The sequence below is a fragment of the Eleutherodactylus coqui genome, chromosome 6 (assembly GCF_035609145.1).
Source record: "Eleutherodactylus coqui strain aEleCoq1 chromosome 6, aEleCoq1.hap1, whole genome shotgun sequence".
NCBI classification, from domain to species: domain Eukaryota; kingdom Metazoa; phylum Chordata; class Amphibia; order Anura; family Eleutherodactylidae; genus Eleutherodactylus; species Eleutherodactylus coqui.
Genome location: NC_089842.1, coordinates 152,830,513 through 152,855,380, shown reverse-complemented (window position 1 = coordinate 152,855,380; position 24,868 = coordinate 152,830,513). Strand labels below are relative to the sequence as shown.

General features: G+C 42.7%; 1 protein-coding gene across 1 annotated transcript; it reads left to right on the top strand.

Annotated features, from left to right (window-relative positions):
* Positions 1-459: 459 nt before the first annotated feature.
* LOC136571779 (prostaglandin D2 receptor-like) lies at positions 460-21,343 on the top strand. The gene is made up of 2 exons (XM_066572407.1): positions 460-1,260; positions 21,128-21,343. The coding sequence occupies exons 1-2, from the start codon at positions 460-462 to the stop codon at positions 21,341-21,343; spliced, it is 1,017 nt and encodes a 338-aa protein (XP_066428504.1).
* Positions 21,344-24,868: the final 3,525 nt, after the last annotated feature.

Sequence of the window (24,868 nt, the reverse complement as noted above, 5' to 3'; positions counted from 1 at the left end):
AGATTTGAACTTAGAACCCCAGCACTGCAAGGTGTCAGTGCTAACCACTGAACCACATTCATTGAAAAATAAATGCACACAGCCATCCAATTCTGGGACTGACCCTTTGGACCCAAGATGCATATATTCTGGATTAGAGTATAATTACTGTCTCAAACACAGTGAGCAGTACCGGTCGTGAAATGTAATTTTAATTTGCCTTTTGTTATAGTGTAGTAAATCTTTGTCTCCGGAATCGTTCAGCTTTATTATTCGTAAATTAAGACCAGTCAATCTGTCTTTTTCCGCTTCTAAGCACGCAAGTTATCTGATATGCAAATCATATTATATCCCTCATCTGGTTCCATCCAGTTTTTATTCATCACAGATGAGTCAGTATGTGGGAAAAAAGTTACAACGAGAACTTAAAATTAAGTCTGCAGTATTTTCACAGTTCATCTCTAGAGCTTCTGCCTTCACATGGAGCCTTATCCTTGCTCTTCAAGCAGAACTATACAGGAAAATTATTATGAATTATCAAGCTCTCTGTCATTCATTATAGGTCTTCTGGGTAACCTCATCGCCCTTGCCATACTATGGAACAACAGATTGAACATAAAAAAGAGTAAGAAGTCAGTTTTCTACCTATTGGTAACGGGTCTTACAATTGTAAATCTAACTGGGAAGGTTATGGTATCTCCCGTGGTGCTGGGTGCTTATTCGAAAAACCAGACATTGGTCCAGTTGGCTGGTACAGATACTCTATGTCAGTTTTTTGCCTTCTGCATGACCTTCTTTGGATTGGCTCCAACAATCATCCTTCTTGCTCTGGCTCTTGACTGTTGGCTTGCATTGGCTCGACCGTTTACTTACCATAAACATATTACAAACAAAGTTGGGTTTCTGGTCCCTCTAGTGTCCTGCATTTTCAGTCTTGCATTTTGTTCCTTACCATTTGTTGGCATTGGCGAATTTGTACAGTATTGTCCAGGAACTTGGTGCTTTATCCAAATGACAACTAAAAACTCAAACAATCTTACTTATTCTGTACTCTATGGCACGGCCATGGGGCTGCTGGTCATAGCCATTGTTATCTTCAAGTTGGACATCATGAGGCGTCGTTACAGCATGTATAGAAAGCAAAACATTAGGAATGTCATAGGAACCAAAGTTGAACACAAGCCTATGAATGTAAAGCAAGCTGGTATGGGGGAACTAGATCACCTTCTGCTCCTGGCTCTCATGACTGTATTATTTATGATCTGCTCTCTTCCTTTAACAGTAAGTATTTCTCATCAATAAGAAAGACCAAAATATATAGGACTACAAAAAATAGATCTGACCAGAATTCATTGCAGAAGTTATAGAAGTGGGGTAATTTACAACAAAGGGGCACATGACTTTAAAGGAAACCCCACCTAGATGCTCCAAAAACAGTTTTTGTGGAACTATACAGAAATTACCGGCTTCCTAAGATTCTGTGGTATTTAGAACCCTTACCACAGAGATTATTGGAGTTTCCTGTGTGTCACAACTCTCGCTTCCTTTCACTCATTTGAAAACAACTTAGAAGGAGCAAGGTAGCAGGTTCCAAGAAAATATTACATTAACAAGGAGTATGTAAGGGGATCAGAATAGTTAACTCTTTGAATTTAAAGGAATTGTGTGGTTTAGGCAAAAAAAAAAAAAGGATTCTTAAAGGGGTTGTCCCGCGCCGAAACGTTTTTTTTTTTTTTCCAACAGCCCCCCCGTTCGGCGCGAGACAAACCCGATGCAGGGACTTAAAAAAAAAAACCGCACAGCGCTTACCTTAATCCCCGCGCTCCGGTGACTTCTTACTTACCGGTTGAAGATGGCCGCAGGGATCTTCTCCCTCGGTGGACCGCAGGGCTTCTGTGCGGTCCATTGCCGATTCCAGCCTCCTGATTGGCTGGAATCGGCACGTGACGGGGCGGAGCTACACGGAGCTGATCTCCGGCACGAGCGGCCCCATTGAGAAAAGAAGAAGACCAGGACTGCGCAAGCGCGTCTAATCCGGCGATTAGACTCTGAAAATTAGACGGCTCCATGGAAACGAGGACACTAGCAACGGAGCAGGTAAGTGAAAAACTTCTGATAACTTCTGTATGGCTCATAATTAATGCACAATGTATATTACAAAGTGCATTAATATGGCCATACAGAAGTGTATAGACCCACTTGCTTTCGCGGGACAACCCCTTTAATGATTGGCAGGTGAGAAAAAAAAAACACAGTATACTTACCTGTCTTTGGCACCTCCAGGATTCAGCTAAGTTACTCCCACTACCCCATGCTTCTCTTCATCCACGGATAGATGACGTTAGTCAGGTGACTGCTACACCCATTTAGAAACCACAGCGAACATCTGGCATCATGGTGCCCAGCATGTGAGCACTGATATTAGAAGTTCACTGTGGCCAATCAAAGGCCGCAATGCCACCATTGGTCACCTCACTTCTGGTGGCTATCCACAGATGGAGAGGAGGGCCGAGCAGCAAGAGTGGCTTAGCTGGGTTCCAGGGGCCAAAGACAGGTGAGTATACTTTTTATTTTATCACCTGTCCAGCCTTTAGAATTTTTTCTGTTAAAACCGCACAACCCATTTAAAAAGGTTATCATGGTTAAAGGGAACATGTTCCGTCCCTACAGCACCATGAAGTAAGTTATGGTGCTGTTAGGGAATGTGACAGGAAGGCAGGTGATCCCTCTAAAATCAATGCGCAGCACAAAAATCTGACTCTTTTCAGAGTTCTGTGTGCAAGTTCTATGCAAGTCTATGTGAAACGTGCACATGGGACTCTGAAGAGAGCCAGATTTTGTGGCATGTGTCAACTTCAGAGGATTTGAGCTCTGCATGAGGAAAAAAGGTGAAATATCACTTCTTGACAATGATTCTGCACAGATTTCTTACGATATCCACACCTGAAAATATCCAAGCAGATTTGCCTATTTAAAAAGGTTAAATCTGCATGCAGTGAATTGTATAGATGCGGATTTGTGCTGCATAGTCTGAGGTGTAATCCGCACAGAAGAATCCAACGTGATCCCCCTGTGTGGACATACCCTTTAATAGTACTATTAGCTTTGACTGTTAGAATATTTGCCCAGACAGCTATGGTAAGGGTAGTTCGGTCTAGATATACGACAGATATGCTGTTACACTGTTAAACATAATCGCCATACAGAAAAATTATTTAGTCATTCTACACATATCTGCCATAGCACATGCAAATCAGTATGTGAAGCCCCCAAACTACTCATGGTGACAATTGTTGAATGCTCCACTGTCCATTACTGTGCTAGGCAGAACTGGTGCATATGTGAGCAAAGCAGAAGACATGTTATGTCCCACAGGGTGTAACATGAGTGAGGTATAAAAGGTGACCTGTAGCACGCATGTGGCTTGGAGTGTCATCGCAGATGTGATGTGCTGTGGAGCTAGTGTGTACTGTTGCAAAGGAGAAGTGTGCAAAGATGAGTGAGTAGAGCAAGGCAGGAAGCCTGTATGTGAGAAGTTGAGGGAACATCCTGTCCGAACAAGGGGGTCGAGACAGTTGACCATGGAAGAGTGAGAGCACCGATCCCGGAGACCGTTGAGAGAGTATTGGTTCTACTGTAGCTGTTGTGAATGAGAGAAACACCCGAAACGAAGACTATTAAGATATTTACAAATAAACTGATGGTAATTAATCAAGGCTGTGTATTTTTTGTAAAGGGCAGAGAACATTTGAGAATTTGAGATTAACTCTTGACCAAAGTGTAACCGTGTGACTAAGCATATTTGTAACTTTATAACATACAGTAATGGGTAAGGCTGAAAAAAGACATAGGTCCATCCAGTTCAGTCTATTTCCCCACAATGGTGATCCAGAGAAAGGCAACAAAAAAAACCCAAACAATGAAGTAGAAGCTAATTTTCCCCGTTTTAGAGGAAAAAAATTACTTCCTGACTAATCTGTTAATCAGATTAATCGCTGGATCAACAACCCTTCTAAGTAATTAGTGAGTAGAACATGTAATATGGTAACACTCAAGAAAGGTGTTTGGGTCCCTTATGTATTCTTTTAACAGGTTCACCATCACCACGTCTTGGGAAGAAAGTCCCATAGTCTCACTGCTCTAACAGTAAAGAATCCCTTCTATGTTGGTGTGGAAACCTTTTTTCCTCTAGACGTAGATGATGCCCCATTGTTCCAGTAAGTCCTGGGTATAAATAGATAGGAGAGGTCTCTGTATTGTCCCTTGATGTATTTATACATTAGGTCACTTCTCAGAAGATTTTTTTTTAACCTAATAACCTTAATTTTTATAACCTCTCTGGGTATTGTAGTCCATTTCATTTATTACTTTAGATGCCCGCCTGTGTACCAGCTCAAGCTCCGATATGTCCTTCTTGAGTACTGGTGCCCAAAACTGTACACAATATTCGATGTGTGGCCTGACCAGTGACTTGTTAAGAGGAAGAACAATTTTCTTGTAATGTTCCCCTACACCGCTTTAGATGCACCCCATGATCTTATTTGCCTTGGCTGCAGCTGCTTGAGACTAGTTGCTCTAGTTAAGCTTAAAGTTAACCAACATCCCCAATTTCTTTTCCATGTAAGTGTTACCCAGTGGTTTCCCATTTAAAGCACAGTCAGACAGCCACAGGAAAAAGCGCTGCTGAAAACGCGTGAGTTGGCAAAGTTTCATATGGGCAGCACATGAGACTTTGCCTGTTCACTGGAGCAGCTGCTCTTGGATGAGCACAGCTGCTCCACGAAGGTCCCCTCATCACTAAACACTGTGACAGCACTGTCACAGTGTTCAGTGGTGAGGGGACTACCCGTAGGGATGAAAGAATCCCCTCCCACAGTTGTCACAGCTGTGGCAGAGGACCACGATGCTATCCCCATTGCTTTCAAATGGGATGCAATGGGATAAAGGCAAGCCCCACAGGCATTTTTGGTGAAGGGCTTGAAATATAAGCCCTTCTCTGAAAATAAGCAGTAGCTGCTTGAAAAAATAGAAAATAATATATCACCTCTCTAGCGCAGTCGGGGCTCTGAGAGTCTGCTCGCCAACTCCCCTGCACTGTTCTAAAGCATTTTCTTCTGGCTGGGGATTTAAAAATCCCTGCCTCCTGAAAGGGCTGCCTCTGATTGGCTGAGCGCTGTGACCAATCAGAGGGATGGGTTGCCTTCATCCCATTGCTCTTAATAGGGTGGCAGCAGCGCCAGCCCCATTGAAAGTAATGGGATAGCATCGCGGACCACTGCTAAAGCTGTGGCAGGAGATTCTTTTGTCCCCACTGCAGTCCCCTCATCCCTGGACACTGTGACAGTGCTGTTACAATGTTCAGTGATGCTGATGGCTATTTTTATACAAGACTATTAAACATCACAAAGATTGTTCTGGATAACAAGGTACTGCGCCATCTTTGCTCTGATCCTAACAGAAAACATAATAGAAAACCCAGCACTCAAGAAAGCCAATGTGGGAAGTAAAAATTGTTATAATCTCAAATCAGACTTGCTCCATTGAGGGGTTTGCTGATAAGTGGTGTGACCATAAAACATCCCCCTGCTGAGATTATCTGTCCCTGGCGTGTTCCTGGAAATAGAGATCTGAAGGCGGATAGTTCAGAGAATGACTTAACTTATAATAGACTTTAATAAATATGAAAAAAACAAAACACTGAGACGCATTTCTAAGGAAAACAGAACCTACTTACGAGTTCTGTTTTTAATTTATGTAACCATGGGAACCATAACAAATAACTAAAGAGAACGAGGAAGAGCAAAGCCGTTGTACTGATGTGTTTTTACGAGCATAAAAAATGGATGCAAATCATGTGAAAATTGCATTAAAACGGCACAAAAAAATAATAAAATAAGGTCAATTTTTCAGGACTGAAAAAAAAAAAGGAGCTTCCTTCATCCATATCGGTCTTGCGCCCTATTCAACCACCTGCCATAAACTTTATAATTAGAGTATATAGCTGGATCCCACTTACCCTGAATACATTTGAAGGCCTGGGTGTAGAGAGAGCTGAGCCGGTCACTGTAGGTCCCATCTAAATAAGGTCACCTTGACATGGCAGATGGGTCACATATTGGGATCTAAATATGTGCTAAGAACCTTGTTTTTTATGTGGTTAGTAAATATAACAGGTGTGTAATTTTAATTTAGATGTTTGATGTGTTTATGAGTTCTGTTTATAGTTGTTTTAGCTTGTACTGTATTGTCCCATTCATGGCGTATGTGCACCTGGCATTTAAATCATTTGTAGGAAGTGCTGACTGAATTTGTTCTTTTTGTGTAAAAAAATGCAATGCCAGAATTGTTTTTTTTAGTTATTCCATACACCAAAAAATTAAATGAAAATGTGATCTAATTCCTACATTATGTACCTCAAAATAGTAACTATAAAAGCTACAATTCCCTCCACAAAGAACCAGCTCACACACCCACATTGATGAAAAATGGCAAAAAGTGATGTATATGGCAACAGAAATTTAAAAAAAGGTTTCTTATTTTTTTATGGTTCAAAATATTTTTTTAGTGCAAAATCCCAGTCCAAAATTGGTACAAGCATAACTGGTAATAAGGTGAACATTAATAATTCAGTGTATTCTCTGTGGCCGAGCACTTTTCTAGTCATGGACATAACATAGAAGATATGAAAGTTATTATACTGAAAGGCAATTTCAAATCACAAAGCCATAGAAGAATTTGGGAATATAATTTTATAACAACTTTTGACACTTTCAACGGAGGGTTAAATAGTTCAAGAGGGTTTACGCGTGGCTGGGAAGTATGAGACATCTATAGCACAGATAACACTGCTGATCTAATAACCCCTTAAAGGGGTTGTCCCGCGAAAGCAAGTGGGTCTATACACTTCTGTATGGCCATATTAATGCACTTTGTAATGTACATTGTGCATTAATTATGAGCCATACAGAAGTTATCAGAAATTATTCACTTACCTGCTCCGTTGCTAGCGTCCTCGTCTCCATGGTGCCGTCTAATTTTCGGCGTCTAATCTCTAGATTAGACGCGCTTGCGCAGTCCGGTCTTCTTTTCTCAATGGGGCCGCTCGTGCAGGAGAGCGGCTCCGTGTAGCTCCGCCCCGTCACGTGCCGATTCCAGCCAATCAGGAGGCTGGAATCGGCAATGGACCGCACAGAAGCCCTGCGGTCCACCGAGGGAGAAAATCCCGGCGGCCATCTTCACCGGGTAAGTAAGAAGTCACCGGAGCGCGGGGATTCAGGTAAGCGCTGTGCGTTTTTTTTTTTTAAAGTCCCTGCATCGGGTTTGTCTCGTGCCGAACAGGGGGGCTGTTGAAAAAAAAAAACCCGTTTCGGCGCGGGACAACCCCTTTAACGCTAATTCAGGGACCATAAAACCTTCACATCTTCGGATCCATTTCACTGAAGCATGAAGAAGAACCCTGCGTTGGGTCAGAAGCTCACACTAACATCACATATTTTTGTTAGCCATTAAAAGTTATCATATCTATAAGATTACTTGGTTTCTCTTGCTGGGATCACATTATCCTGCATGACACGGTGGTTGCAGATTTTGTTTTACAGTGTTTTTCAATTGTTCAAACATTTAACATTAACTGGTAACCAAAGGGCTCCTGTCACAGTCTTGCAACATGGCGTCCGATTTTTAAAGAAAATGAAGCTGAAAAGAGGCAAAAGCAAGTAAGAGGGTGGCTGGTTAGCGAATAGAGGCAGGCATGGGGATAAAAGGATGAGAATGTGCGGCATCGGGGCAAGCTCAGTGATGGATCAGGTTGTGTTATATTCAATGACAAGGTTTAGTATTTATGATGGAACACCACCATTAAGGAGCCAGGTGTTTAGCACAGAGGACCAGCAGTATATCATCCACAAAGCCCATGTGGCATAGAAGGCACAGGATCTACTGTCACCGTTCGCCCTCAGTTCCTCCAAGTACATTATGTAATTGAAGGCCTTCAAGTACATCAGCCTCATAGGCGGTGACTGGGACCTCCACAATCTAGGGATGATCTGATGCATAGCTAAAAAGGAAAAATCTAAGTAGATCTTTTTTGACTTTGTACAGAAAGAGAATATGAGCAGTGCCTCAGCAGGGGTCATCTGATATTCCACATCATAAATTAGGTGATGGGGACTCACCTGGTGAGCAGCAGGAGCTCCTGGATTGGGGGCTACCCGCTAGCATCTCCTTGTCCTGGCTAGCCTTGAATCAGTGGTCACAGTGTCATCCGTCTGGTCTATATCCAAATATCTGGAGAGTCGCCTGGAGAGAAAGACCCACTGGAAAGTGGGCCTTCTGGTACAGATCCAAATAATAAAGAAAAAAACAAAATCCTCCACACTCGTTAGTACGGGAATAAGGTCCGCGTCGGTTTGGTGGTGGGCTAAGTGTTACGGCACTCTGCCCCCTGAGCGCCAGGTGGGGTGCCCTGATCTTCCCGCACCCCACTATCCCCGCCTATTTGCCTCGGCCCTGGCTAACCCCAGGCGGACAACTGGGCGGTGGTCCCTGCACTGGCTAGGGACCTGGCGACTACCTAGATGGAACTACTAACAGGGGACAGAGTGCCGACAGAAGAGGCAGGTGGAACAGACCAACAGAACTTACAAGCAGAGTAAGGCTGGAGATGGAGCTCACAGGCAAACTGACAGGACACTGACGAGCAACTAGAGCAGACTGAGACAGACCTAACTAGAGGCTAGCAGAACCAACAAGACAAAGACTGGGCAATAGATAATTAGAAGGAGCTGACCGGCAACTAGGGACTGGCTGAGGATAACTGCAGACAGACTGGCTAGATGCAAGTAGAACCAATAACTGGCAGTGAGCTCAATTCACTGCCAGTCTTTTAACCACAAGGCTCCACCCAGGGGCGGAGTGTGGGAGGAGGCAACTCCACCCACTGCTGTATAAGAAGAGCGGAGGAGTGTGGGCGGCACCCTATGGGCGGACACGCCCACGCCGCCGCCCACCGGCCGCCCCAAGCCGCTGGGAGAACCCCGACACAGAGCTCCAGGCCGCCAGAGCCGACGCTGTAGCGACGCGCACCGACCGCGGGACCCCGTGCCGCCCTGCATGGTAACACTAAGTAGATCTAAGTAGATCTTTTTTGACTTTGTAGATGGATTCTGGCATCATAGATAGGAGGGCCATTTCTAGAAAGAGGGAAAATGTGAGAAAAGAGTGGTCAAGAGGGCATAAACTGAGGGACATGTCCACCAATATGAAGGAAAGTGCCGCTATCTACGGAGCATCTCCAACACTTATTTGAGGTTTGGGGATACTGTTTTGTTTTTTTTTGTTTTTTTTTAAAGTAGTTAAGTTTCTATATCAGATTCCCGACAGGTCAATACAGCATAATCGTTCCTGTGCTTTTACACCGAAACAAGCATTGCTAGTGAATGGTGTAAAAATTCATAGTAAGCAGTCAGTCACTCATAAGTGAACGACTGAAGGAGACAACAGGTTTAAAACAGGCAGTTTCCTGCATGCATTTACACTGAAAATTGTTCAATTCCCACTGGATGTGGGAATCTGAACAACTTATTGGCCCTTGTAAAAGTTATGGCTCTTGAAAGGAGGGGACACAAATCGACAATGAAAAGGATTGAATTGAACTTTATTTATGATCTATTTGAAAGCTAGTAGAGAATGAACTGTACAGACTTCTTGTTAGTTAACCAGATGACCACTGGAGGTCAGTATAATTTTGTGAAATGTATAACTGTAATTCTACAAGGCTGTAGATTTCTTGGATACTTGTTTTATTTTATGCATTAACGTAAAGGGGTTGTCCAGTTGTAAACTACTGATAGCCTATGCTCATGACAGGTCATCAATAGTAGCTAGGTGGGAGTCTGTGACCAGCCCCCCCTCCCCACTGATCAGCTGTTTGCAGGACCGATGCACTTGAGCACTATACTGATTTCTGTAGGAAGTGGACAACTCTATTCTCACTGTAGTGGCCAGGCATGGTATTACAGGCATTGAAATAAATGGTAACTTTGCTGTAATACAAAGTATGGCCAATGCAGTGAGAATGGAGCTTTCTGCATCCGGCAGAAATCAGCTCAGTGCATCAGCCCAGAAACAGGAGATGGAGGCAGTTTAAGGGAAAAAACTAAGCTTTTACTAAACACACATTATTACAGTTTGCACCATATCACCATACATACATTTAATTGTACAATGTTACAAAGCATTGTTATTTATAATAAGACTTACTAAACTGGGACCACAGTGTGAATGTGGCTGATTTTTTCATCAATACTAGCTTCAAGAACACAGACTGACTATGACATAAAGATCAGTCTTGTTTTAGAACAAAATGCAGCTATACATCTAGTGAACCCCACTTCTTATAAGAAAAATCTAATATGCAGTGCTTTCGTTCTATATGAACACTTCGAACCAATAAACATTGCTTAACTAAACCACTGAACACTTTATTACTACCTAGCGCCCAATTAGGACAGTCTCATACACTAATACATCATCTCTGCATCTTTAGTCGGAACAGTCCGGCTGCCCATGTGGGATTGCCTCAAAGTGTTTTTGGTAGCAAGGTGGGCTTGGCGTAACTCCAAATCACATGCAACAGAACATGGAATGATATAGTCTATCTTCGTAGTATGGATTCCGTTTTCTTCAGGATACAAGGGTCAATGACCTAAGGTTCCTCATCTCCTCATTCCCATGACTTTCTTGCATGTTGGCCTACTCTTTTTCTGGTTTGACTTAGCCGACTTTCTTCTGAGCAGCTTTTTATTTTAGCGTCTGTCAGCTCTCCTCCACTCTGACTTACTTCCAGTCTTGAGCACTAATCACTCAGTTACTGGCTCTCTGTTTCTGACGTCAGCTCTCCCTCACCACTTGTTCCGGAGCCTCTCTCATAGAAATGCATGTAAGCGTCCTATTGCAGTTTACTCACCATGTCTCATATCAATTCTTCATAGGTGCAGCACCCGCTGTGTAGACCTTTTATGCCTATGTAGTGGCCCAGTACATCATCCTGGTCATCTCCATAAATGTCATACATGTTTGTCTTATGTGGATGCACTGTGCAAAGCTGTCCTGTCATTTCCAGTATTTGTGTTGTACAACTGAGGCGCTAGAAAGGTTAACCTTAATAAAATACAAGCCTGCATGTAAATGTATTAGTATGTCATGTCATGTGGTATGTGAGAAGGTATAAATGGGAGTGCTTGAGAGTGGGAAAGGAGTTCCATCTTCTGGAGTTGAGAGAGTCTAAAGCACAGAGCTACATGGAGCTACCTTCAGCCTCCTTGTGGTAAAGATGGAAGCAGAGGAGAGATTTTCCATGATGTTTGAATTATGGATGTGAGTTGATGAGCCCCCAATAGAGAGAGAGCAATTGTATGTAACTACTTCTTCTGACAAGGCCAGTTTCATTTCCCAGAGCCAGGATCACTGTGTAGAGATACACTCTTTAACTGTCACACCTATGTGTCTGCAAGTCGGGGTGTAGGTACTGCAAATAAATAATCTTTACTACGTTTGAAAGTCATTTGCCGGCACTGTAAAGTCTTAAAGTGAACTGCCTTGCAATAATTGTTTATACCTGGCTCTAACCATTGCTAGGGACCCGTGGTACTCAAAGACTGTCTCTGTCTGCATTTATTCTCCACCGAAGGTCATACCAGTGTGCAGGAACGGTGGTGTCACCTGTGACAACTACAACCCCTTTCATCCTGTTTATTGGCATTCCCTATCCTAGGGGTGTCTTTGGTGGCCTGCAGTTATACTCTGGCCTTGGCTGTGTGTTTTCCCTCCGGGAAAGGAGTCTGGTAAGTGCCACCGTGACAAGCCATCACTTTACCCTCCCAGCTCCCCACGTATGTCAGGTGTCCGGGGTCTCCGCTGCACTTACACTGTTGGGGATGATATTTTGTACCGCACTGTGGTATTTGCCTCTTAGGCCGCCTGCAGACGAGCGGAAATCCCGCCGCGGGATTTCCCGCGGGATTTCCGCCGCTGAAAGTCTGCATAGGAGTGCATTACAATACGCACTCCTATGCAGACGGCCGCGGTTTGGCCGCGCGAAATCTCGCGCGGCAAACAAACCGCGGCATGTTCTAATTTTCTGCGGGGCACGCACTCACCTGGCCGCCGGCTCCGGTCTGCGCATGCGCCGGCTGCGCGGCAGCCGGCACATCAAAGAGCCGGGGCCGCCAGGCGCGGGTGAGTACGCGCTCGTCCCTGCAGGCTCTGGGGTCGGATCGCGCGGCGAGATTTCTCGCTGCCGGATCCGACCCGCTCGTCTGCAGGCGGCCTAAGATTGATATTTTGTGTTGCACTCTGGTACTTAATTAATTGTGTTCAGCTGATATTATGTGCTGCACTGTGGTATTCGTTTGTCGCTATTGCAGTTCCCTCAACTATCCCGGATCACAAGGACAGTCCCAGTTTTGAACCAGTGTCCCACCATCCTGTGTGGTCTCCTATGTGTCCCGGCCGCTGCTTTTTCCAGCACTGAACGTGATCCTTTCATTATAGCTATTTACTACAAGGGGACTCTATTTATATTAGGGGACATTATGGCTGTATGTTTCTAGAGAGCGACAGTATGGCTATATATTATAACAGAGGAGCAGTATGACTATATATTACTAAAGGGAAGCAGTATTGCAATATATTACTGCAGGGGGACAGTATGGCTCTTTATTACAGGGGCAAAGTGTAGATCATTATTGTTATAACTCTGGGAGCTGTGTGTTGCACTGTTATCCAGTATGTAGAGAACACCATGTGTGGTATTTTTAAAAGTTTATCTTAATACAGGGATTACACATATGAAGAAGCAAAGAGCCAAAGACATCTGTTTGGCAACGTCTAAAGACAACAAGTTGTGTCCTAGAGAAGCTGTCATGTCAATCTGAATTAGATGGAGAAGAAAAACACAACACTAATTAGAGCTGACATCATGTGTGAGTCAGTGTCATTGTTTATTCTGCCTATGATCAGTGAGGTAGTCACTGCATGGTCTGTAGAGTGATGATGGGTAGTAGCATTCTTATTTGTGATAGGACAACTCCTATCTTACAGGTTGTACTAAGAAGTACAGATTTAAATATTAGGGATTGACTTGACAGTTTATCCATTTATTTATATTGGTTTTGGTGATGCATTTGTGTACCGAGCTCGATTCTGGGGCTGTATGGATGTAGTGAACTTGGTTCTGGTGCTGGATTTATTTACCAAGTGTGGTTCTGATGCAGTATCTATGTGCTGAGCGTAGTTCTGGTGCTGTATTTATGTAATCAACTGTTATACTATTAAAGGGGTTGTCTCACGCCGAAACTGTTTTTTTTTTTATTCAATAGGCCCCCCGTTCGGCGCGAGACAAACCCGATGCATGTGTTTAAAAAAAAAAACGGGTAGTACTTACCCGAATCCCCGCGCTGCGGCGACTTCTTCCTTCTTCTTACTTACCTTAGTAAGATGGCCGCCGGGATCTTCACTGTGAGGTCCATTGCCGATTCCAGCCTCCTGATTGGCTGGAATCGGCACACGTGACGGGGCGGAGCTACAAGGAGCAGCTCTCCGGCACGAGCGGCCCCATTCAGAAGGGAGAAGACCGCACAGCGCAAGCGCGTCTAAAATCGCCAGAAGAGGCGATTTTAGACAGATCCATGGAGACGAGGACGCCAGCAACGGAACAGGTAAGTGAATAACTTCTGTATGGCTCATAATACACGATGTATATTACAAAGTGCATTAATATGGCCATACAGAAGTGCATAACCCCACATGCTTTCATGAGACAACCCCTTTAAGGATTACTTTTGTTCTCGTACAAGATTCTCCTTTACAGTATAGTCATTCACAAATTAGTGTATGCATAACGTACTAATATAGGAGTGAAGTATAAAAATGTGAGCATATGTCCAAAACATCAGTTACAATTGTTATTCTATACTATGTATGTTATAAACTAACTAGCTGATATACCCGACCTCGCCCGAGTTAATTTGATACAGGTGTTTATCTGTTGTTTTATGAAGTCAAGGTTACTTTAGAGTAACCGAGGAATAAATATGCATAGACGTAGTGGAGCGTTAGATTCTCCTCAGGCTGCATGTACCGATGTCCCTCTGCAGAATGTGCCACCCCTCCCACTTTCCTCATTTAGGACCTAAAGAATGCTCGCACCAAATTTACGCTTGTGCGACACCAAGAAGTTACATTACACTGGGTTGCACTAACTGTTGCAATTAGCATTGAGTAATCGAGTTGTAACCTCTTTGCTTTTCCTATTTAGGACCTAAAGAATGGCCATGCCAAATTTCATGTTTGTGTGATACCAGGAAGTTAGAGAATTAGGTTAGGTAAATTACATAGTGGTGCCAATATTTTTGCACTTAGCATTAAATAATCGAGTTGTGACCCCTTTACTTTTCCTATTTAGGACATAAAGAATGCTCCTGCCAAATTTCATGTTTGCACGACATCGGGAAGTTACATTACACAGGGGTGCCAATACTTTTGCACTTAGCATTCAATAATCAAGTTGTGACCCCTTTACTTTTCCTACTTAGGACCTAAAGAATGCTCCTCCCAAATTTCATGTTTGCACGATATCGGGAAGTTAGAGCATTAGATTTGGTACATTACACAGGGGCGCCAATACTTTTGTACTTAGCATTGAATAATCGAGTTGTGACTCCTTTACTTTTCCTATTTAGGACCTACAGAATGACCATCCCAAATTTCATGCTTGTCATCCTATATGTCCCTTTTTCCTTCCCTGTAAAGTTGGCAGGTATGCTGCTGGGCTGATTTCTGGTGCTGCACTATGGTAGTCATTTGGTGCTGCTGGGCTGATATTTTGTGCTGCACTTTGGTATTTGGTGCTGTTGGGCTGATAATTGTTGCGTCCAAAACAGATAACCAAAATACAGGAAACACTGTCCCTATATTACTAATACAGGAAGGGGCCGGCCTAAACGCAGGTTACAAGTCCTGATAAGGTTGTACCTGGCCACATGGCTTGGCGATTGTTAACCCTACATGGGAAAGGGGAGTAACACAGACAACCGAATAGGAATACAAGCAAGTGCAATACTTAGCTCTGAGATGTAACAGGTAACTGTGAAATCCAGGACCAAGCTCTGACTGCTAGCCCAGTCAGAAGGAGACTGAACTTTAAACAGCACTTCTGCTCAGGATCAGGCCAGGCTAAATAGCCCTGACAATTACCCACAGGTGAGACTAGGCATGTCTCATCTCATACCACTCCAACCAGAGCCAGAAGTTGGAGAAGCACCACAAAATCTGTACCAGACTGTCAGAAAGACAGCAATCCAAGAACCACCGCAACAATATTTTGTGCTGCACTGTGGTAATAATTTGGTTCTGTTCAGCTGATGCTCAGCACAAAATATCACCTCAACATTCCCAATACATGGTGGTATTTGGCGCTATGTGGTAGTATTTGTTTGCCAGTCAGATCCTGTCATCACCAATGATTGGCTTGTGAGACCCATATAGAGAATGTATACTCTTACAAAAGCCTCACAAAATATATAATAGGGCCATGGATCTACTTCAATTATATCAACCAACAAAATGCAAGGAATAAATGTCATGTTTTTTATATGTAATGCTAGTATTTGATTAGAAATTTAATTTTGAAAAAATATTAAAATTTGTATATTTTTTATACTTTTGGCCAAGAGGACACACAGACAGTGAGAAGCAAAACTGGCAATGACAGACCCAGAAATCCTGATCAACTAACCATCATCTGTTAAGTAATAATGAAACTGACCATTATAATATTAATAAGTAGTCCAGATATGAATAATGCCCAAAGTTAATAATGAACATACAGGCATAATCATGCAGACGTCTGGGGAACCAAGGGTAATCATAAGAGTCCAAGATAGATCATATTAACCTTAGTCATAAACATGAAAACATGGGTCATGCTTACCCTGACTCATATTAGGGTCCTAGGTTCAGAGATGCTATGAAAGAACTTCCATCCTAGTGTGCATTTCACTGTACTCAGCCTCATCAGCTATGTTAGTTGACCACATAGAGAATGTTTGAGAAGCCCGATCTACTGGATTAAACCCATACATAACAGCAGATATCACTTACAATCCTCGCCCCTGAGCTTCTATTCGGCTTCTACAGTAATATATTCCTAGAAGAGCTATTACGGGCACATTTATGCTCCTGTAATATAGACAAGCATCTCAGCCCAACTGCAGGTCTACTGATCCCCATGATATTGTGATTTTACGTCAGTAGACCTGCGGTCAAGCTAGGACACTCATCCATATTACAGGCATTATGCTTATACCTTAAGCATAATTTGTTGCAGCATGCATTGCGCACCGCTATTATTCTACAATATGGAGGAGGCAATATTGTAAGTGGACTGGTGGGGCTTGTGTGCCAGGGCTGCTTTTTAATCCCAGTCTTTTAATCCCAGTCCAACCCTGGTCCTATTATTATCTCAGGGTACCCAGAGGGGGTCCTACCAATAAGTGGGACCGGAGGGGATATTACTATTAAAGAAGTTGTCTCACAGCAGACTTTTATTACCTATCCACAGGTAATGAAACCATTGACACCTCCACCCAATTTCTAGAATGAGAGTGTTGTGACGGTTCTGGGATTGCCGCCTTGCTGATAGTCTGATGCTGGTTTTGGAGATGTTTCTACATCTTCTGGCTCAGTGAGTGTGCTATGTGGTGTAACGTGCTTGGTCACACCTGGGGATGAATACTTGGGCTATTTAACCTGGCTGGACACTGAGATGAACTGAGACTGATTCTCAGTCTCTCCCTGACTAGGCTAGCAGTCAGATGGTTCCTGCTGCATCATTCAGTCACTTGCTGCAGCGTAAAGCTAAATACTGCCTTTGTTTTACATTATTACTTTAGTTTTTTTGTTTTGTTTCTTTACCCCACGAAGGGTCAACTAGGGCTGAGGTGCGTGTGTGGGTCCGCACTTATCAGAGCGATCGGCCTGCCGATTAGGCAGGGCCCTTCCCAGTGTTTTTTTGCATAGGGACAGTGTTTCCCATATTTTTGTTCCATTATTGTTTTATTGTTTAATGCTTTTCTGGTAGATCTGTGAGTGATAGATCCAGCATATCCAGGTTGGATGTAATAGAGTCCCTTGCACCCACATCTCGTCACTGTGGGATTGTTTAACCATCTCAAAGTGATATCACATTGAGTCGAGCCAGGGCTGTGCATGCGCTCCGCTGCTCCATTCTTTTTAGTAGGGCTAATGGTCGGCTATTTCAGTCAGGTTAATTGAAATTAATGGAGCGGCACCACACACACACAGCCACTGCTCTTTCAAAAATGACATAACTCCAGATCGGTTCAGTGACAAAAAGAGGGGGGCAAGAGATAAGTTGGTGTTTCAGTGGTGATAAAAGTTTGTCATGAGACAATACCTTTAATTGGAGCCACATAGGAGATCTTTTTCTTAATTGGGGCAAATAGGAGTCCTATTACAAAGTGGGGGCACACAGACGATATATTAATAATCATAATTATTGAGGAGTCACTGAAAAGTTGAATAGAAGTTGCAGCAAAAGGCTGGGGAGTGTATGCAGAGAAGAGTCATGTCTGGAAGACATCTTACTGGTAGTCTGGGCCCAGAGAGAAGAAAACAGAATATGGACAACTCCAAATAAAGACAACATCGACTGTGAACCTGTGATCACAGGAGGTCTGTAATGACTATGTAGAGCCAGTATTTTCGTACATTATATGGTAACTATTATTTAGAGGTGTGCTAAATTTGAACCATTATTTGTGTGCCCATACTTTGGCTGAGGGTACATTAATATTTGGCAGATTTCATAGTATCATAGTATGTTACTCTGAAAAAAGACATATGTTCATTCAGTTCAGCCTATTAACCCCCAATGTTGATCCAGAGGAAGACAAAAAAAAACAACCCAATGAGGTAGGGGCCAATTTTCCCCATCTGGCATTCAGAATAATCCCTGGATCAACAACTCTTTGCAATGGAGATTCCATGGCAGAAAAATCTACAGCAGATCTGCACCAAAAAAATCCACACCTTTTGGTGCAGCTTTTGAAACTAATTTTGGTGTGGATTCATAGCAGATTTCACGCCTTCAGTTGCAGGAATGAACTCTGTTGCAGATCCACACCAAAATATATTTTAACTCTTTCCAATCCACTGTCTGACCTCTAAAGACATTATGATTTAAGGCTGTACAGCTCCGATGTTGGAAGACATCTGTTGGGGTTCTCTTACTGTATAATGCCAGCCTCTCTATTGTCAAAGCCTATCCAACGTGTCACCTCATGCAGTACTGGCTTCAGCCAGCAGATAGCGCCACTGTATAAATGGCAGAAAAAGAGTAAGCCCCATAGGAAAACTAGGATACAAATTGGATTGGAAAGGGTTGAAGTTTACATAAAATCATGCATATTTTGGTGTGGATTTGCTGTGGATTCTTTCCACTGCAGAGAGACCATAGTAAATCCACCACTTGTGAATATGCCCTAAGGGTGGGTCACTATTCACTGACCAGTGTGTTGTGCTTTCTCTCCATCTTAAAATTTGGCAGCCAGCCCCTTTGCTGCACTCAACTAGCACAGCTGCACTCGCCTTTGTTGACATCCCAACACTGTTTTACGTAGTATTTCTTGCTATAATGTGGAATACTAGGGAAAAGTGCAAAGTAAAAAAAGATTGCACAGGGCGCCATCTAACCAGAGGCCAGCTCTGAGTTCAATCAGTATGTTAGCCACTATCATTTGAAGGAGATACCCCCATAACTTGTCTCAGTCCATAGTAATCAGGCCCTTTTGAGCCATACAGTCCTTAAAGTAACAGTCTATTAGGGCTTATTCAGATGACCGTATATCGGCCGCGTATTCACGCTGGCCGATATACGGCGTCCCTTTCAGCAGGGGGAGGAGGCTGGAAAAGCTGGGAGCAGTGCACTGAGCTCCCACCCCCTCTCCGCCCCCTCCCCGCCCCTTTGCACTATTTGCAATGAGGGGAGGTGGGACGGGGACGGGGCTAATTCTGGTAACTTAGCCCCGCCCCTGCCCTGCCTCCTCTCATTGCAAATTGAATACCTGGCCGATATACAGTCGTCTGAATAAGCCCTTAGAGTGTGCACAATAGCTAGTCAGAGGCCGGTCTTTTATGCGACTAGCAGATATGTCTAAATTGGTTTGATGAATAGCTCAAGCAAATCCTTCTTGTCAGATTTGTAGGGGTGGGGATCTTAACCTAGTTACTAACCCCCTGGATAATCATTGGGAGACCCTGTCTGTAGCAGGCACACATTCTGAAGTTGGGCAATCTGGCAGCCTGCTGAACAAGAGGTGCTTGGCAGCAGCACTTTTCAGCTCTAGCAATCCTTAGCCATAGTTCAATTAACACAGCAAAACCGTCTCCTCTAAACTTTCCACCAACAACAACTACTGCTCAGCCTCTTTTAGATTTCCTCAGAGCCTTCTTTTGGAAGTTTCCAGCACATCCCTATTGAGCATGATCAGTAGGATCCATTGATTTCTATTGACCATAGTCACTACCTGTATCCATCTAGTGACCAACTTTATTATTGCAGTCTGTCCACTGACTTTATTGGGGCTGGCTCCACACCAATTCTAGCTGGGGCAACCTGCTACACTGGTACTCTGTGCGCCTGTCATTATCTACTTCCAGTCATACCAGTTATGAGTGAGAAGGACTTTGGACGGGACCCAGCCAACTTGGATTCTCAAACCTTCAGTGGAGTATCCCAAAATTGACTTTTATCACCTATTTACAATTGCCCCAAGTACAAGCATTTAGCTATTTCCAGGAGACCCATAAAATGGAATAGATTGGCTGCACACATGCTTGGTCCCTACTTCATTCAAGCTCTTCCTAAATGAGTGGTTGCAGTGAGAAAGAGAGGAGGCAATATTCTCGATATTGGTTGGAATTCCAGCTGTGAGCCCTAACTGATCATAAATTTTATCATCCACCCTGTGGATCTGTCATGAAGGCAGATTCTGGAATAACCCCTTTAACTAGTAAGGAAGGGAAGTAAATCATTATATTTAGATGTAGTGCTATATACTGTGCTTCCCCCCAAAATAAGACACTGTCTTATATTGATTTTTGCCTTTGAGGCACAGTGTCTTATTTTCAGGGGGGTGTCTTATACTCACCTGGCCGTCAGTGTCCAAGTCCCTCACGCTGGTCTTCGGCGCTGTGAGGGGCTTCTGTGTCCTCTGCGCTGACATATCACTCTCTTTCTGGTGACGGGGCTATGAATACTGTGAGTGCTGTTATTGGATCACAAGCGCCGTTGGCTCAGCTAATCAGAGCCGGCGCTCTATGAACCAATCACAGCACTAGCTGGGTATTCAAAGCCCCGTCACCAGAAAGAGAGTGATATGTCAGTGCAGAGGACATGGAAGCCTGCCGCAGGGCCGCAGGCCAGAGTCAGGGACTCAGACGGCACGGGCTAGGTGAGTATTGATGTGTTTTTTTCATGTAGTTTAGCTAGGGCTTATTATCGGAGAAGGGCTTATATTTCAAGCCCCCCCCCAAAATCGGGGTAGGGCTTATTTTCAGGGAACATGGTACTTCCTGGGCCTCTGCTACTATATCTATGGTGTTGATCTTCAACTTGTGGTTCTTCAGCTGTTCAAAAACTACAACTCTCAGCAGACAAGTCCTGATAGCTGCAAATAAAGATGTACTAGTAATTTAGTGCTGCCTTTGCGTACAATGAGTTTAGTGTGCTTTTTTATGGTTATTTTCTTTGTTCATTCCACCATACAGCGCCTAAATATTTCCTTAGCTATCACTGCTTGCAAATAGACCATAAATGCATAGACAGGGCACCCCTAACTGCATAGTATTACACTAAAGGGACTCGGGATTTTTTTTTAAAATTCTGTAGGCTGAGAAAAGAAAGCTACAGGCTGCTAGATGGTGAAAAAATACTGCGCCCTTCTAATATGATACATTATAAAGTTTCATATATTCCCATGCAAAAATACTGTATAATGGTAAATGCACTTAAATGACCCTGCTAATTTGCATAACTGCATCATTATGTCTGACTTTCTCTCCACAGGGACGTGTCTATGTAAGAGTATTCTCAGATGAAGCAAATGATTATTATGACCTTATAATCCTCAGACTCTTGTGCGTCAATTCTATAGTGAACCCCTGGGTTTTCATTATTTTCCGGACATCAACATTTCACATGCAGGTGAACCGTCTTTGCAGCAAGCTAAACACAAAGAACCAAACAAACCCTCAACTACCAGAAGAACTCCCCAAACTCTAAATGAATATAATGTATTTTTAAAGGGGTTTTCTGAGACTAAGATTTTGATGATTAATCCTCATGAAAGTCATGGCAACCTCTTTTGGTGGGACCCTACACTACTTGGCGTAGCACCGCATGGCGACCCCTGCTGCCACCACACAGCACCTGCAGGAGGAGCAAAGTTTACCTGTCCATATGCTCCCAGAAATGGCAGGGGTCGCCATGCGGTGCTGCGCCTAGTAGTTTAAGAACCCATTAAAGGAAGTTGCCATGATGTGGCTAGTGTGCCTATACAATTTGATCAAAATGTAACTAAGAATCTCATGTTCATACTTAAAATAATGCTGAGAAGCACTAGATCAATATATAGTATGTGGTTGTGTGCCCATGTCTGTTTTTCTATAATTTGGTTGTATTAGGTCATTGATATCAGATCAATGGGTGCAATCACATGGAAAGGTCATCAATATCTCAGACCCAGAAAACTCTTTAATAGACTGCTCAATGAGGATTGTGAACATTCAGCTGTTTATTTAATCAGCTTTATAGATGTGATGTGAAATTGTTTCATTCGGCATCCGATAATTTGGCACTTGTTTACAGAACAGAATTGCAATATACCATGAATGCAAAAGTTTTTCAGCATGGAGCTGGGCAAAAAGCTAGGTGAAGTGCAGTCATGATATGGAGGGGATAAGAGGAGATAATACTTTCAGACGTGAGGGTGGTGGGACTTTGGTGGGTGGAGGGTAGACCAGAAATGATAGGTACGTTAGCTTTGGGAGATGAAGTTAGTCCAGCCTGCTCTCTCCTTAGCTCTGATTAGGGTTCATCTAAGGAGCGGACACCAGGACGCACACTGTAGTTCGGTTTAAAGATTTTGAGGCACTACCCTGGTTTATGCCACTTTAGCTAGGAAGATCACAGCTAGAACTGTGCAAACATTTTAGGCAGAAGTGGAAAAAATGTTGCAAAGTAAGAATGCTTTCAAGAATAGAAGTGTTAATAGTTTTTGTCAATTAAAAAAATACAAAGTAAATGAGCAAAAGAGTTCGCTTTGAAGTCTTTGCCTGGGAAAGAACGAACTGATACAGTATAACTACCTTGTGTCTTGTTGCTGGGCTAAATATTGCCATGGTGTATGACCTGTTACATGAGACTGTCTTCCACAAACTCACATTTGTAGCCGAGTTTGGCTTTTCCTCTACCATTTTTAAGCTTCCTACACAGCTGTCTGTTTCAGTTAATGACCGTCTCAACCAACAAATAAAATGATAACCATTATCACCTGTTTGGTATAATAAATGATCAATCATATACCTGACTATAATCCTACAAAATGCCTGAGTTTGTGCAATTGTACCTAGAGGAAGCCATACTTTTTAGGAGAAAAAAAGGTGGCCACACCAAATATTGATTTGATTTTGACTTCTCCTTTCTTCATTCACTTTGCATTTAACTAACAAAAATAAACTATTAACACTTATGTTTTGAAAGCCATTACTTGCAGAATTTTCCACACTTGTCTAAAAATTACACTTTGGCACAGTTTTGTATATGTGATTAATGATGAGATGTATAGATACAGTATAAGTGTCAAGGACTCTGCCATAGCAACATTAGGCCTCAGTCACACCGGCGCCGATGCACCCGTGTGACTGACACCAGCAGACGGACGTACCTGAAGACGGCCGTCTCTCTGCAGCGCTGGAGGAAAGAACATGTGACCGGCTCCATTGCCGGTCATGTGTTCTATGATCAGCGCTGGAGAGAGACAGCAGTCTTCAGGTACGGCCGTCTTCTAACTGTCAGTCACACGGGCGCATCGGCGCCGGTGTACGGGTGCCGATGCGCCCGTGTGACTGAGCCCTTACATGATGGATGTATAGCTTTGTGTTTTCCTAACTTTAGATCTTCCAGGTTTATAATTTAAAAAGAACATTCAATAAAACTGTAACCAGTCACCTGTCTAATAAAGAATGTTGTTTGTATGTGTATTGATTCAGTTAGGTGAGTGTTCAGGTAGGCCATTAGTTCAGCCCTTGACAGGTTATGAGCTCAGACAACCAATTAAAATCTTTCGCTAATTAAAATCAATGCTACATTTTTCTAAAACTTATTTTATTGAAGAATAACATATTCCACTAATATGAACAACTGCAGTTACAATGTATTCCATTTACAATAAGTAGGATATGTGTGATAGATTCAAAATGATATAATACAAAGACTACAGTCCCAAAATACATAGTATTCAGATTTGGATACCAATAGTTTCTAGGAAGAGAAGGAAAAGAAGAAGGTAAATATGTTAAAAGAGGAGAAATTGTATATTGTTTATTGTCAAACCAATATTTTAAAGTCTACCTTAGTTAATTTTTTGGTCATGTCATATTTTTGACAATATGATCAAATTACTAGATTATCTAGTAGGTACATTTGAGAGAAGACTGTATGTAGAGTTACACTATATATCCCATATCTAGTGGAATTTTTCAGCATATTTTCTGTTCCTAAAAACACTCTTTTCTTAATAATCCTATTAACCAGGTTATGCCATCGAGCTATAGTTGGGGGTCCCTTGTGCATTCATTTAATCGCCATTGTCTTAGGGGCTACGAAAAGTACTTCACTAAGTAAGATTAGTATATGGTGACGCCATTCTTCAGCATCAAGAAGACTAAAGGCCATTTTACACACGATTATCGCTTAAACAACCGCATAATGGAACGAACTGGCGACATTTTTGAATAAAATTACATGTACAGATAATGGCTTTTAATCACCTGCATTTCCTCCATGAGTTGTTTGCTCAGCTGGGCGTCTGTTTATACGATTGTCATCTGGCCAACAGGATCCAATTGGCTCCTCTCAGCAGAGTACATAATGAGTACACTGTTTACTCATTATGTATGCAAGGCAAACAAAAGCCGCTCAAAATTCCATTCAAATGGAATGAATTCTGAGAGATTAATTGATGGGTTTTATGCGCTAAATGACAATTGAATGAATAGTGCACAACTGCTCGTGTTTACAGGTTACAATTATTTGGGCCATTTGAATGAATTTTGAGCGATAAGTGTTGCGTGTGAAATGGCCCTTACTAAATAAACTTTTTTTTGGACAGGGAGTTTGATTAGTTGGCTGAGTAAGTCTGTCCCTTCAGTCCAAAAAGATTGAACCTCATTTTAATTCCACATTAAAGTGAAAAAAATGCACATCGGGTGTTAGACATCTATGGCATGCTACATTTATAGCTTAGCATATTTTTTACTTTCTGAAGGTGCTACACACTTCGCCTATCACACATGGCATTTTAAGAATCTCTGTTATAAAAATTAGTAATACAATACCCATAGACTATAATGGGCACATACTGTATCTCGCCTGGAAGGTACCATGTGGTAGAACACAATGTACCTACACCTCTGTAAAACAGGATTCCATATGCCTTATGAGTTTTATACAAGTTTCTGTGACTGATCATACGGAATGTCTGAATTTTTCTGTATACTGCCGTCATCTGTCATTACCCACAACACA

Bases quoted from the DNA above. Each gene is read 5' to 3' on its own strand.
- LOC136571779 (XM_066572407.1), top strand. From the start codon at position 460: ATGGAGCCTTATCCTTGCTCTTCAAGCAGAACTATACAGGAAAATTAT. The intron at 1,261-21,127 runs GTAAGTATTTCT...TTCTCTCCACAG, and splicing joins TCTGCTCTCTTCCTTTAACA to GGACGTGTCTATGTAAGAGT.